This window comes from Apium graveolens, chromosome 2 (genome assembly GCF_009905375.1).
Source record: "Apium graveolens cultivar Ventura chromosome 2, ASM990537v1, whole genome shotgun sequence".
NCBI lineage: Eukaryota > Viridiplantae > Streptophyta > Magnoliopsida > Apiales > Apiaceae > Apium > Apium graveolens.
The window spans coordinates 301,971,472-301,985,939 of NC_133648.1; the positions used below are offsets into that span (position 1 = coordinate 301,971,472).

Sequence of the window (14,468 nt, forward strand, 5' to 3'; positions counted from 1 at the left end):
ATTTTCGTATTTTGTTTCCTTTTCAATATTTTTATATAAAATATTGGGTGTAATGTAAAAAATTGTGTTTACATTTCATTTTTTTAAAAAATGTAAATGGATCAGAGCTCCGGTTTGTTCCGTGATCCTAACGGATCCAAATATGGATCGGGTTTCAAAAAATCTGACAAAAATCCGATCCGGATCCGAATCTTGTAAAATTAAATGGATCAGGATATGTATCAAGACCGATCCGATCCGATCCATTGACAATGCTAGGTCCGAGGGTTCCCAAGCGGAGCAGGAGCTCTCAAGGTTTGGAATGGTATTGTGATATGCTACGTGACTTCTTTTGTTTCTCTTTCATTCGATGCTGCAGGGAACCGGGGTAGTTGTTGTGCCCAAAATCTTACATGGGCTCGATTTAAGGCCCGTAGGGTTTTTGGGCGTCTTTGGCATTAATTGGAATGGTCTTGGTATGGTTTGGACCCATGAAAATGGATATTTGAAACATGTTCAGGTTATAATGGAAACCTGAGGTTCATAAGGCGGGGTTCCACTGAGGTTCATAAGGCGGGGTTCCACTGGTTGTGGGAACCTCGGGGTCCGTATATGAAGATGGATCTCCTCAGTATATGTTCCAGTGTAGGTGCATCTATGTGTGTATCTATGTATCAGGTGAAGCCCAGGAGGGCAAGAAAAGGTGTAAGAAGTACCTCTATAATCAATCAGGCTAGAGAGGTGAAGATGCAGGAGCAACTGCGTACACCCTACGACGGTATCAATGTTGGATATTGACTATACCTCCTAAAATAAAGGAAACATATCTTATTTTCAAGGGATGGCTTTGTATCACACTAAACGTGATAATCAATTATATTTACAGGATAATTACATAAAATTATAGACAATTATTGAAAATTATGGAATTATTGGATCTAAGGGTCCTACTACGCATGGACACTGAAAGCCCATCTGGGAAACAGTTGGGTCGATTACGGAACTTGGTTTTGGGTTATCAGCAACATGGCTTGTTGCTCAAGGACTTATGTCCAACCCAGAAAGAACTACATCGAGTTTGATCCCTATATATAGATTTGTAGATAGTTGGAAGAGGGTTCATATTTTCACTATCTACCGGAATTGGCGCAGTGATCGTTTATTGAGTATATTTGGTTAGATTGAGAAGGACTTTCTCGACCATTAATACATGGTATCTTTACTAATTCAGCTCCAAAACATAATACACTTTTAGTCATGATAATGCATCACGATACCATCACAATTACGGTTGTAGCAGCAGTTTCTGGCCCGAGAATAAGGGCCGCACGATAATTACGGTGTGTTGTTACCAAATTAATCGGACAATTAAAAGTTGGATGTGAATTAAAAATGGAGTTAGTAATATAATATACCGAAACGGAATGACATAATAAAAATTCAACACAAGGAAACGAAGAAGCATATCTAGAACAACACACACAGATAATTGAAAAGTTAGGTGTAAAATGGCGTGGTGTAATAGTAGCTGCTATGCCAATGTGTATCTCTGTAACAACAATAGATATAATACATGTATGTATACATATGGTTCATTATCCTCCTCCTCCTTTACAAGTAGTACTAGTTGTCGCACCAATTTCAGAGACTCTGCGCAGGCTACTAATTCCTTTACTTGGGATGACGTCATCAACAATCCTGAACCTCAAACTCTCTCATCCTCCTCTCTCCAGGGTTTCTTCCACAAAATCAAGCTTTGCAATCGCGGCGCTGTATGTCCATTTGTATTATATCAGTCTCCTTCAACATTTGCTATTTCTATTTCAATTGCTACTTTTACCATGTCTTATTCTATAATAAAAAAAATAAAAGTAATAATCAATTTATGATTAATTTCAGGAATATTTACATGATTTTATTCCATTTGTCATTCATAATCATGTTGTTGGCTATGTTCATCATGGGTAAGCCTCCCAACTCAATTTCCATATTTAACCCCCCCCCCATTTCATTTCTACATTTTCGGTATGTGCAGTTTTGCAGGCTATCTAAGGAACTTCCCGCATGTTTTTATATTCCCCGATGATGATTCTCAGGCTATCCTTTTTGGGGATCATGTCCAGCTACATTCAAGCCTCACCACTCCTGAGGATACAACTAGCGCTGTTGGAGATGTAATTAAGTGCTTAGGTGAACAACTGATTCCCGGAATAAGGAACGAGGTATTCGTTATTATTTTCCCATTTTCTGTTTTACGTTTCACCATTCCAGTTATCCTACTGGGTAATACAACAGATGCCACTAGTAATCTATTATGATTACTGGAATTCAACTAATAGTTGTATGTATAAGCAGCTTTACCCAGTCATGTCATCTTTTGGCACACGAGCTTTTTTCTCACTGGAACGTGCTGCAGCACCTTACTTTGGTATAAAGGTGTGTTAAGCCCTTCGTTCACATATGACTTTTACTGATTAACATGAGGGTTTCCAGTGCAAGTTGTGTATTGAAAAAATTTATGGACCATATTGTGATTTTAGGAAAGTAAATTTAACCAAGGAGTCGTTACTCTGTGGGAGTAAAAACACAAGATTAGTTGAAAAACAGGCATTTCTTGGAATTTTAGCATAACTAAAATTTATGTTACTTGGACTCTTCAGTTTGTCTCGAGTACGCGTGTCGGAAATTCGACACCTTGAGTACCCGTGTCGAACATTTAATACTTAGATAAGGACACCCAAACTTGGACATATATTTTACGTGAAAACCATGTAAATTTTTAAAAATGTTTCTGAGTCTGACGCTTCACTTCCAACCGAGTCCGAGTGACCAAGACTAAAAACACAAAATTGTATAAAAAAATACAATTTATATTTGTTAAGTAATTAACTCTCTAAAAACTTTGAGGCGTTAGTGAAAGGCATATGTCATAGCCTTGTTTATTCGAGGATTTAATTCAACTCAAATAAGAATGTAACAAGTAAATAATAGATCTACCGTCAAAGAGATCTCGCAAAGTAACATCTGTCAAAGAATTCAGAAACATGGTTCATCTACAGACTTGAGGAATTACTTCACTGGAAGAAGTTCAAAAAATTGATCAAGCCTCAGTGATATAAATCAAGATTGTGGATTTAATCAAGTGACAGAGATCTTGTCAGGGTATCAGATAATTACAAGGATTTAATCTGAAGAAAGTCAAGTTATCAAAGTGAAGACATGAAGAAACGTCACGAAAGTTAGTCACTCATGAACTAGACAAACCAGACAGTACATCGAATGTCAACATTGAAGTGGTGGAATTGATTCATAATTGACAGTGATTTTCAGAAGATTTTCAGAAGAATGGTTGTTGTTCAAGAGTAGTATTAATTCTCTATTAATTAATTAAGTCATATAATTTAATTAAGAAAATAAATTATATCTGCAAAAATTAATTTATTGATTAATTGATTAATTAATTCTGAATTAATATTATGAATTTTCAGAATTGATTTTGAATTTATATTCAATATTAATTCAGCATGACAATCAATTGAACTGGTATGACAATCAGATTGTCATACAGAAAGTCATACTAATTCAAATTGATTGTCATACCGAAAGTTCTAGCAGGAGGAGAATTGTCTTGCTAGTTCAGTTTGATAGTCTTGCTAATTCAATCAATTGTCATGCCGATTGTCTTGCTAGTTCAGGAGATAGTCATACCGATTGTCATGGTAGTATAACAGATTGTCTCACCGAAAGTTCTACCAGCTATGGGATTGTCATGGCAGTTCATTTCAGTTCTGTTGATTAAAACTAAAAGACAAGAAGAGCAGCAGACAATATATATCACGAAATACATTCAAAAAAAAAAGCAGCCGCCCAAAATATTTCATCTCTTTGCTGAATTCAAGATTATCAATTTCTAGTTTTAAAGTTAAATCCAAATCACTAGAAATCATTCTTTTGTTCTTGTGTAACTATCTAGCGGATCAAAATCCCTAGAACTTAATCTCAAATTGCTTCTAGCATTTGATCTTTTTTTTATTGCAAAAATAGAAAAAGTTTATGTCGAATTTCTTCTAAATTTGTGATAATCTATTTGAGATTAATCCCTTGTAATCGATACCGTTGTTGTAACACCTTTCAAGTTTAATAATAGTTTTATTTAACTTGAATTTTGTTTCAATTTTTTATTCCGCATTAAATTCGATTAAACGGTATAGTTTGTATTCAACTCCCCCTTCTACAAACATATTGGGACCTAACAATTGGTATCAGAGCCTTCTGATTAACGAACAAATCAAGATCCTAGACTTTTGTGATTTTTCAACTCCTTGAATTTTTATTTATTCAAAAATTCATAATGACTTCACAAAAAGTTGGAACCGTTAAAATTCCACTATTTGATAAAGAAAATTATATTATGTGGAAGAAGAAGATCCTCTTGTTTTTACATGTTGCAAATCCCAAATATCTGAACTTGTTAAAGAAGGATCCAAAAATTCCGATGGTTATTGAACCAGAGGTTATAGAAGATGTTGTAATTACCAAAACTAGAACCTATGCAAAAGAGCCTGAGGATTTTTCTCCTGCTGAAAAAGAAGAAGCCTCCTTGGATGCCACTTTAATTAATTTTAGTTGATTCCCTTGATTCCTTGATGAACAGACATGTGATGAACTGTAAAAATTTCAAACACATCTGGGAAACTATTGAGGTGATTAATGAAGGTACAGAGGAAGTTAGGGAGAACAAGTTAGAGATCCTAACCTCTGAGTATGAACATTTTAAATCCAATCCAGGAGAAGGAATTACTGAAGTGTTCGAGAGGTACAATGCATTGATCAACAACCTGAACATAAATGGAAAATATTATTCAATCAGAGAGATCAACAAAAAGTTCCTTTTAACACTGTCAACTCATCTTGAACATAGAATCACTGCCATAAAGAGAAGTTAGAGATCTGAGTGAGATTTCTTTGGATAAACTCTATGGTGTGTTAAAAACCTATGAATTGGAGCAGATTCAGGAGAAGGAAGTCTACGGGAAAGATAGAGTGGTCAGCACATCTATTGCTCTAGTAGCTGCTGAAGGTCAACAACAACAACAATCTCAACAGTTAGAGAGAATTGTACAGTCTTCCAAGGCTGAGGAAAATGTGTTAGTAGCAGAATATGATCCTCCTACTACAAATCAATCCGGTGATGATTTTTACTCCTTGGAAGAGCTGGAGTAATGGAAGATGAGTCAATGGCCCAGATTGTCAAGAGATTCTCCAATGTCAGATTCAAGAGAAATCCCAAGTTTAAGTACAAGTCCAACTACAACAGATTCCAGAAAAGTATATCTTCATCCTCTAACACCAGCAGTGGTGGATACAAAACAGGGATGGTTGATCGGAGCACCATTCGATGCTTTAACTGCAATGAGTTGGGACACTTTGCCACAGAATGCAGGAAGCCAAAGCAAGTAAGGAAGAACTCTTATGATTCAAATCAGAAGAGTAAGTCTGAAAGGGCTTATCTGGCAAAGGGAAGAAGTTGGGATGATACTGATAGTGAAGATGGAGAAGGGAATCTTGCTCTTATGGCTATTGTTGGAAATACTTCATCGTCAAGAAAAGAGGTAAAATTTACTGATGCTGAATTAGTTTATCATCTAGGAGGTTCCTTAGATTGTGCTCGTCGTGATAATGAACTGTTAAGTCAGCAGATCAAAGACCTTGAGAAAGAGGTCAATGAATTAAGACTTGTGCACATTAATCAAGACAAATTAAAAGAACAAGTATCTTTTCAAGAGAATAGAGTTAACAGTTATAGACAACTCGAAACTATTCTCAAAGACAAGATCACTGGTCTTGAGACTAAGGTTAAAGCTTACTTTAATTCTTGTTCGAAGGCTAAAGAGTTCTACAGTAAACAAGCTGTTAATCAAACATCTGGAATAGGTTTTGATTACAATGCTGCTATTGGAGAATTAAGCATAAACTCCCCTCCTCATGTCTGTGCTAAAGGTAGGGAAGTACCACATGTGCTTAAGGGTGTTGATAAACCCCTCTATAAAGGATCAATTGCTGAACCATTTAATGAGACCTCCTTTATTATTCAAGAAGAAATACGTGCTGAAGATTGTGCTAATGAGAAGGTTGTTTCCAAGCCAGTGTGTCGAAAGCTCCAGTCAAAGTTGTGAAAGCAACTGAGACTAACTCAGACACACATGAGTTGGATAACAAAAATGTCATGTCTACCATGCATAATTTGTTTGTTAACCCCTCTCATAAAGTATGTGTTCCTAATTGTATGTCTTGTGTTTTTAATTTGATGTATACTTATTTTAATGGTAAGCATGTTTCTAGTGATAAGACTACTCCTCGTCAGCATGTGAATAATAGAAAGCATTATAGGTCTAAGACTGCTAGTCCTTCTAAGGCTAGAAAGGAGACATTTGTGCCTAAGCCTAAACATAAATTTGTTAAGGCTGTTTACAAGGTCAAATGTCCAGTTATTGAGAAAGTCGAGAACATTAAAGTTAAGAATGTTGTTTTGCCTGACAAAGGTCAATTCTACAAGTATGCCGGGCCCAACCAAGTTTGGGTTCCGAAGAAGATTTAATCCATTTGTATTGCAGGGCATTAAATAGGTGGAACCGGCAGAGTGGATTCTTGACAGTGGATCGTCAAGACATATGACCGGAGATAGAGCCCTGCTATCAAATGTGGTTGAGAAAGCTGGCCTGGTGGTTACCTTTGGAGATAACAGCAAAGGTTTAACTGATGGATATGGCTGTTTACAAGCTGATAATGTTATCATTGAACTTGTAAATATTTTCTGTTTTTTTGCTATATTAATATAAGTTTTTATTTGTACTATCTGTAATTGTAAATATTGTTTGAGATATTACAGTTGTTAGGAGTTAACAATTGTATCATATATGAAATTGAATGCTGATATCTCTTTGATAGATATTTGGTATTTAATTTATTGATATATTTTTTTAATTATATTAAAATCATATGCAACATAATTATTGGTATCTAAAGTACTTGACAAGTATCTGTCAATGATATATTGTTAATATTTTGTTGCAGATAGTTGTAAGATTTTAAGTTCTAGTAAATTTATATAAGTTGTTATATCTAAAAGATTCACTATAATTTGAAACAAGCAGCATAGTCATTCTTATTAATATTATTTTTCAACAAACAATGATGTTGATTATAATTTTATTAAGATAAATTATGGAGTTTTTGACATGAATGAGAATTACTTAGACTTTACCCTAAGTGATCAATGCTTTAACAAAAACTCATTCATATTGAAAGACAAATCTCTCTTTCTCTTCCTAATACTGCTAGGTCATCAGTCTGTGTCTTATCAAATCATTTATCTTTTTAGGCATAAAAACAGACTTGTGCACTCGAACAGTTTTAGGAGAAAATCAAACTTCTTTCTACATTAGTGATTTCTTATTCATTTTAAAATCTTTTGAAATCACTATTATACATCATTTCTCTCAAAAGATTAAATGTATGATTTTCATTCATTATAGATCTTAAGTACATTTTATCTCTATATTGCCATATGTTCTGTGATACAGGTTCAGTCTCCAATGACTTTCTTTCATTGACAGTCATGAAGTTAAAAACCCACAACTTCTATCCCAGACTGTAAAGACAAACACAGAAACAGAACCAACCAACACTCTCTTACCACTAAAATGTAGTATGAATGAGCGTGAGGGAGATAGTGCCTTAGTGCACCACATAAGGAAGGTTCTGAAGTCAACCCAGCAGCTCTGTCTCCTACAAAGATGAGTAGTATCTAAACCGAGACAACTGCTAGACCCCATACATCTTCTCAAAAAGATGTAATGGCTGAAAAGGCACAAAAACAGTTACTAGATTCATTCTCTCAACATGGTGCGTCTATTGAAATTTGTCTGTCGGTCAAGACATCCGATGTAGTGTCACCACCTCAAACATAAACAATTCTTGATGCACAAGGAAAGGTCACACACACAAAGGATGAGTTGACGGAAACAAGAGTTTCGACCATTTTAAGGTTAGATTCGATTGTTCAAGGTTCTTTAATGGACCAATTGCCTTTACAGGTGTTAGGAGAGGATACTGATCCAAAAGCAATATGTTAGTGACAAGTGTCTACCTCCCCAGGCTTAAATCCCCTGGATGCATCTGCGGATAGTGGATCTGACATAGGCGCAGATCGGCAATTTGTTGACAATGATTCAGATATTACCTGATGAGTCACAAGGAAATGTCTTCACGGACATTAGAAGGGAACTTTGATCTTTATGCTAAATTCGTTGGATCATTGTTTACCTTCCCAGAATTCAAATCTGGAACCTTAAAAGGGAAACTAACAACTTTTAGATTATGACTCAGATTCATTTGACGAGTTTAACGAGGATGGGATTTGCGAACTCCCATTGCACCACCTGTGACCTCCTTAAGGATGGCTAAGGTGATTTTTCTTGCAGGTACAGCTGAATTTTGGAGCTATGAGAGGAGTGATACACTTGTGAGAATGAGTGTAAACACGAGTTGAGAGAAGAGTGAAACACATGTGAGGTATACTAAAACAGAATCACACACTCACAGTGAGGAAGAAAGAGAAACTACTTGTTATTTCTTTTCCAACCAAGTGGAATATGAGAACTCCTTCAGACAACGGCATACATTCCTTCTTTAAGGGGGGAGATAAAAACTTAAGTAATAGTTTGGAGGATTCCTCAACTAAGGGGGGAAATAGCAGGGAAGAAGAAAAAGATCCTACATATGTACACTACACCACACCATTGTTGTTTGTAACTACGGATCCTATTGTACGGGAGAGGTGGTAAACACAAGGTGATTTCTTAGTAATCAGAAGAAGTGGTTTGGTTCATCACTATTCTTCATAAGGGGAGTACCATTGGTTTTTATCTGCGGATCCTATTGTACGGGAGATGTGGTAAATGAAGGTGATCTCCTTTAAGCAGTTAATTCTCATAGGGGGAGAAGCAAGAGAGATATGCGCTTCTCAACAGGAAATGTGGTTGTAAAAAAGAAGATGAAACTACTTGAAGATATGTTCAGTCTGGAGGAACATCTATCTGGAATCTGGAAAATGTTAAATATAATCCAGAACTTTTCTGCTATTTACTTTGCATTTCTGTTTACATTTTTTTCTTATTTGTTAGTTGAGTTATCCTCTAGGTATTTGTTGTTATTGTCTAACAAACAAATAGGGGGAGATTGAAAGGCATATGTCATAGCCTATTTGTTTATTCGAGGATTTAACTCAACTCAAATAAGGATGTAACAAGTAAATAGTGGATCTACTGTCAAAGAGATCTCACAAAGTAACATCTGTCAAAGGATTCAGAAACAAGGTTCATATACAGACTTGAGGAATTACTTCACTGAAAGAAGTTCAGGAAATTGATCAAGTCTCAGTGATATAAATCAAGATTGTGGATTTAATCTAGTGACAAAGATCTTGTCAGGGTATCAGATAATTACAAGGATTTAATCTGAAGAAAATCAAGTTATCAAAGTCAAGACATGAAGAAACGTCACGAAAGTTAGTCACTCATGAACCAGACAAACCAGATAGTACATCAAGTGTCAACATTGAAGTGGTGGAATTGATTCATAATTGACAGTGATTTTCAGAAGATTTTCAGAAGAATGGTTGTTGTTCAAGAGTAGTATTAATTCTCTATTAATTAATTAATTCATATAATTTAATTAAGAAAATAAATTATATCTGCAAAGATTAATTTATTGATTAATTGAATTAATTGATTAATTAATTAATTAATTCTGAATTAATATTATGAATTTTTAGAATTGATTTTGAAATTATATTCAATATTAATTCAGCATGACAATCAATTGAAGATTGTCATACCGAAAGTCATACTAATTCAAATTGATTGTCATACCGAAAGTTTTAGCGGGAGGAGAATTGTCTTGCTAGTTCAGTTTGATAGTCTTGCTAGTTCAATCAATTATCATGCTGATTGTCTTGCTAGTTCAGGAGATAGTCATACCGATTGTCATGGTAGTACAATAGATTGTCTCACCGAAAGTTCTACCAGCTATGGGATTGTCATGCCAGTTCATTTCAGTTCTGTTGATTAAAACTAAAAAACAAGAAGAGCAGCAGACAATATATATCACAGAATACATTCAACAAACAAAAAAAAAAGAAGCAGCCGCCCAAAATATTTCATCTATCTGCTGAATTCAAGATTATCAATTTCTAATTTTAAAGTTAAATCCAAACCACTAGAAATCATTCTCTTGTTCTTGTGTAACTATCTAGCGGATCAAAATCCCTAGAACTTAATCTCAAATTGCTTCTAGCATTTGATCTTTTTTTTATTGTAAAAATAGAAAAAGTTCATGTCGAATTTATTCTAAATTTGTGATAATCTATTTGAGATTAATCCGTTGTAATCGATACCGTTGTTGTAACACCTTTCAAGTTTAATAATAGTTTTATTTAACTTGAATTTTGTTTCAATTTTTTATTCCGCATTAAATTCGATTAAACGGTATAATTTGTATTCAACCCCCCTTTTATAAACATATTGGGACCTAACGGTTAGGAGGATAGATTATGATTAGCCTTATGATGCATGACAAAAGATTAAAGCGAATTATAAACAATGAATCATGTGATCTCTCAAGAATAATTAGTCATATTATTCTCTAGAAAAAGTGTATATCAAAACTGAATACTATGTGAGGATTACATCATTATATACTGATAATCGAATACCTAATAAAATAACTTAATGGACGAAGACCCATAAACAATTAGGCTTGATTATAAATAAAACACTTAATTAATAAACTCCTAGTCCCACATCGATCTATATGATTATATTAAAGACGAAACATTAAAAGTTTAAGTTTGGTTGTTGGTCCTTTGGTCACTCACTCCAGAGCCGTCAAATCAAATTGACGAGAATCTTGAGATATAATCTTAAAAATTATTATTCAATGGGTATAAGGTTCGAATCCCACCATCAACATATTAAAATTATAATTTACAATATAAAATGATAAAAATAACCATGTATCACCTTAAATATAAATGTTTATTTTAGAATTCTCCTTTTGATCTGCCTTTAGAATATTAGTTTAATTGGTTATCTAATGAACTAGTAGGCCTATGGAGTTCACATGAATGGCTATGTGGAAAAGGATGGGCAGAAATATTTGTGGATAGGGAAGAGAAATGAATCCAAACCCACCTACCCGGGGATGCTTGATCATCTAGTTGCTGGAGGGCTGGTTTTTACTAACCTTGATTGAATATTCTTTTTGTTGCGATCTTACCAAATATTATTAGTGAACTGATACTGAAATTTGTTTTTTCTCTTATTTCTGTCATTATTATGGCAGCCTCATGGTATATCATGTGGAGACAATCTTGTGAAGGAATGTGAAGAGGAGGCAGGGATACTGAAATCTATTGCTAGTCAGTAAGTTCTCGTTGACTGTTAATCTGTCATAATAGAGCATATATAGCTAGAATTTTGTAACTGAATAGATTTAGATTCATGCAAACTTCATGTTGTGTCATTGTCTTAGTCTTAAGCATGTTATTGCAACAGAGCCATACCAGTCGGAGTTGTATCGTATATGGACATTGATGGATACAGATACAAGCGAGATGTTCTGTTCTGTTATGATCTAAAACTTCCAGAAAGTTTTGTTCCAAAAAATCAGGGTGAGCCGTTCACAAAACCCTTGAAATGATAAAGTAGAGAAGTTTGCATTCTTTGCGTGAAGTTCTTTGTTTAAGTTGTTAGTATTGCATATGTACCTCCTTAATGAAATATACAACTTCAAGGTCTATAATCTTTCTCTAGGCTGGTGTATCTATAATCGTGTATGGCATTCCTTGTTGAGCACAACCATATACACAAATAATCTGGACCCAGTCACTGAAAACAGGGATGTGTACCTTTTGACATCTTGATATGAAAGTATAAATTTATATGAAACTGTCCTCTAATGTTAACTACTGGAGGATGTAAATTAGTATAGCAACAACTTTACCACATTCTGTTATTCTTTGTCAATTTTCTAAATGTAATTTGTATTACTATTACTTGTTGTCATTAACCTCTCTCCTTTCTACCTTTTGTTGCCATGTGTTTCATTTGCAGTTAAGTCCGAGTTGGCATCCCTGATCATTTTACTAGCAATTTTCTAGTTCATAATAGAAAGTTTAAAAAATTTTATAATTGTTTTTGGCAACATATTATGTGCTTGTATTATTTTAATATTTTATGTTTCAGATGGAGAGGTGGGGAGCTTCAGATTGATCCCTGTACAACTTGTAGCAGATGTCATACAGAAGACAGAGTTCTTTAAACCAAATTGCAATCTTGTCATCATTGATTTCCTGTTTCGACATGGGTATGCAGTTTACTTCAGAGAACTTCCATATGTGTTAGATGAATGATTGTACTGTGTAAAGTCTTGATTAAATAAATTTGATTCCCAGGGAATGGAGACATTAAATTAAGATCATATGCTGTTGACATAAGCATGTGAACTGATGCTATATATAGTCTTCCATATGCTGTTTATGCTTTGTTTGATATCAAAACATCTAATTTAGCTGAAAAACTATATGCATGTGTGATAGATGATAGTCGGTAGATAGAAGGTAGCAATTGGTAACTCTTTGTTTATATATAAAATGAAGGTCAATCACAATAAAATATCTACTTTCTCTCACACACACAGACACATGCCTCCTCTGACGCTTAAACCCTCGTTTTCTTGTTGCCAAAAGAAGAGGGGTATCCACAAGCCTACAATGCTAGATATAATTGGTAACATTTTTATTGCAAAAAGTAGTTCCAATCATCTTTGAGGGACACTGATGTAGGACTACACCTTTATAGTTTTGCTTATTTGTTGTTAAACGATCTAGCAGCCACCTAGATAATTTGTAAGGCATTATCTACAGCGTGGCATGTTAGTAATAGGATAATAGCCCAAATATGATTTGTAATGTCTCCATAATAATATGGATCTATAGATATTTTTTCTAGTTCTCGTACATATAAAAAAAAAAAGCCTTTGTAAAATTATGGTAGCATTCAAAACATTAACTTGTATTGTTTGCCATCAATATCACTGTTTTATCTAACCATCAACTTTACTGCTTGACATCATAGCTAATCCAATATGCAACACCATGTAGCCTTGTTAGTAGTCCCACCTTAAGTGTTCTTGCAAACAAGTATCGGCCAGCGACCATATCTATATATTTAACAGAGGAAAACTGAATTATAGCAGACTTCTCCATTCCAACAGTTTCGAGCAGTTGTATAGGAAACAAAAAAGTCGGTTTTGTTTGTTTGATGGTGCTTGGGGTATAGTCTTTTTAGGGTTAATTAAGGTACAGTCAGACTTCATTGTTGATTGCAAGTACATATTATGTTCATTTAATGACAAGTACTTATATTGCATTTCTTAATTGCATCTGTCATGAGCGCGTATATAAATATGAACTCTATTTGAAGGAAGCTAGCACTGGAAAACTTGGAAATTATATTGTACCGAATGCAACCCGCAAGGGATCTAAATTTATTCTAGTCATCTGGACGCCAAGTTTATCATTCGATTAATCTAAATATAATCTATGGACATCGTAAACCTTGCTCGATTCAAAAACCTCTGCGCTTCTATATTCCATTTCTGCAACATTATTCTTGGATATATACCGTGTCTTGATTAAAATCTGGTTTTTATTTATGCGAATCATCTATGCATAGTTGTTCCAAGTGCTTTTTATTTGGTTTTTAGTTAAGTTACTCTACAGAAAAAAAGAAGTAAGTTTCTATATCACAGATTTACAGGTATTAATATTGGCAGGTACATTAAACCGGAAGATTCTGGTTACTTGGAACTCTTGCATAGTTTGAGGAAGGTGGCTTGCTCCTAATTTTGTTTGTCCCCGGTTTCAGTGTTGTGGAGGGGGCCTGCTACGACATGGAAATTTAGTGAAATGAAAGATTTCATTTTCAATACATGTACTTGATTGTGTGGAGTGTAATAAAGTTACACTTGCAACTGACATAATGATAGTACCCCCTTCCCATTTATACAAATACTGTAATCAGGTACCAGGCGAGATAATGTAAGGGCGAATAATTACCCTCAGATTAATGCAGTCGTATCTTATTTGTTTCCGTTAAGTGTACAACTTCCAAATGTTAGTGTGTTTCTTTTTTTAATAATTGATAGTTTTGTGCAATACATTATTGTTATGCATATTATTTGGAACTCTCAAATTTGCTTGTATTTCTTAAAATGAATCCATATAGTACAATTAAAGATTAGATCATAGGAGATCATCAGGAATTTCACGCATTTGGGGACAAGGGATACATGATTCTCGGATTTTATTATTTATTTTTTGTTATTTTGGTCTAAAGCAATTATAAGCATGCCCTTTTTATTAAGGC

At 34.4% G+C, this 14,468-nt stretch overlaps 1 protein-coding gene across 3 annotated transcripts; it reads left to right on the forward strand.

Annotated features, from left to right (window-relative positions):
• Nucleotides 1-1,411: 1,411 nt before the first annotated feature.
• On the forward strand, nt 1,412-14,192 carry LOC141708648 (nudix hydrolase 20, chloroplastic-like). 3 transcript variants are annotated; one of them, XM_074512388.1, is made up of 9 exons: nt 1,412-1,751; nt 1,879-1,943; nt 2,015-2,201; nt 2,335-2,415; nt 11,146-11,271; nt 11,383-11,462; nt 11,595-11,710; nt 12,285-12,405; nt 13,860-14,192. In XM_074512388.1, exons 1-9 carry the CDS (start codon nt 1,488-1,490, stop codon nt 13,864-13,866), a joined length of 1,047 nt encoding a protein of 348 aa, XP_074368489.1. In that variant the 5' UTR covers nt 1,412-1,487; the 3' UTR covers nt 13,867-14,192. The 3 variants fall into 3 exon arrangements, with proteins under 3 accessions (XP_074368489.1, XP_074368488.1, XP_074368490.1); XM_074512387.1 differs by having other exon boundaries at nt 1,413-1,751; nt 13,876-14,192; XM_074512389.1 differs by lacking the exon at nt 1,879-1,943 and having other exon boundaries at nt 1,565-1,751; nt 13,876-14,192.
• The last annotated feature ends 276 nt before the right edge of the window (nt 14,193-14,468 follow it).

What these genes read in the sequence shown, in the direction of transcription:
- LOC141708648 (XM_074512387.1), top strand. Translation starts at nt 1,488, where the DNA reads ATGGCGTGGTGTAATAGTAGCTGCTATGCCAATGTGTATCTCTGTAAC. An exon ending in CACCTTACTTTGGTATAAAG is followed by an intron (nt 2,416 to 11,145) that starts GTGTGTTAAGCC and finishes ATGAACTAGTAG; the next exon opens with GCCTATGGAGTTCACATGAA. An exon ending in GATTTCCTGTTTCGACATGG is followed by an intron (nt 12,406 to 13,875) that starts GTATGCAGTTTA and finishes TAATATTGGCAG; the next exon opens with GTACATTAAACCGGAAGATT.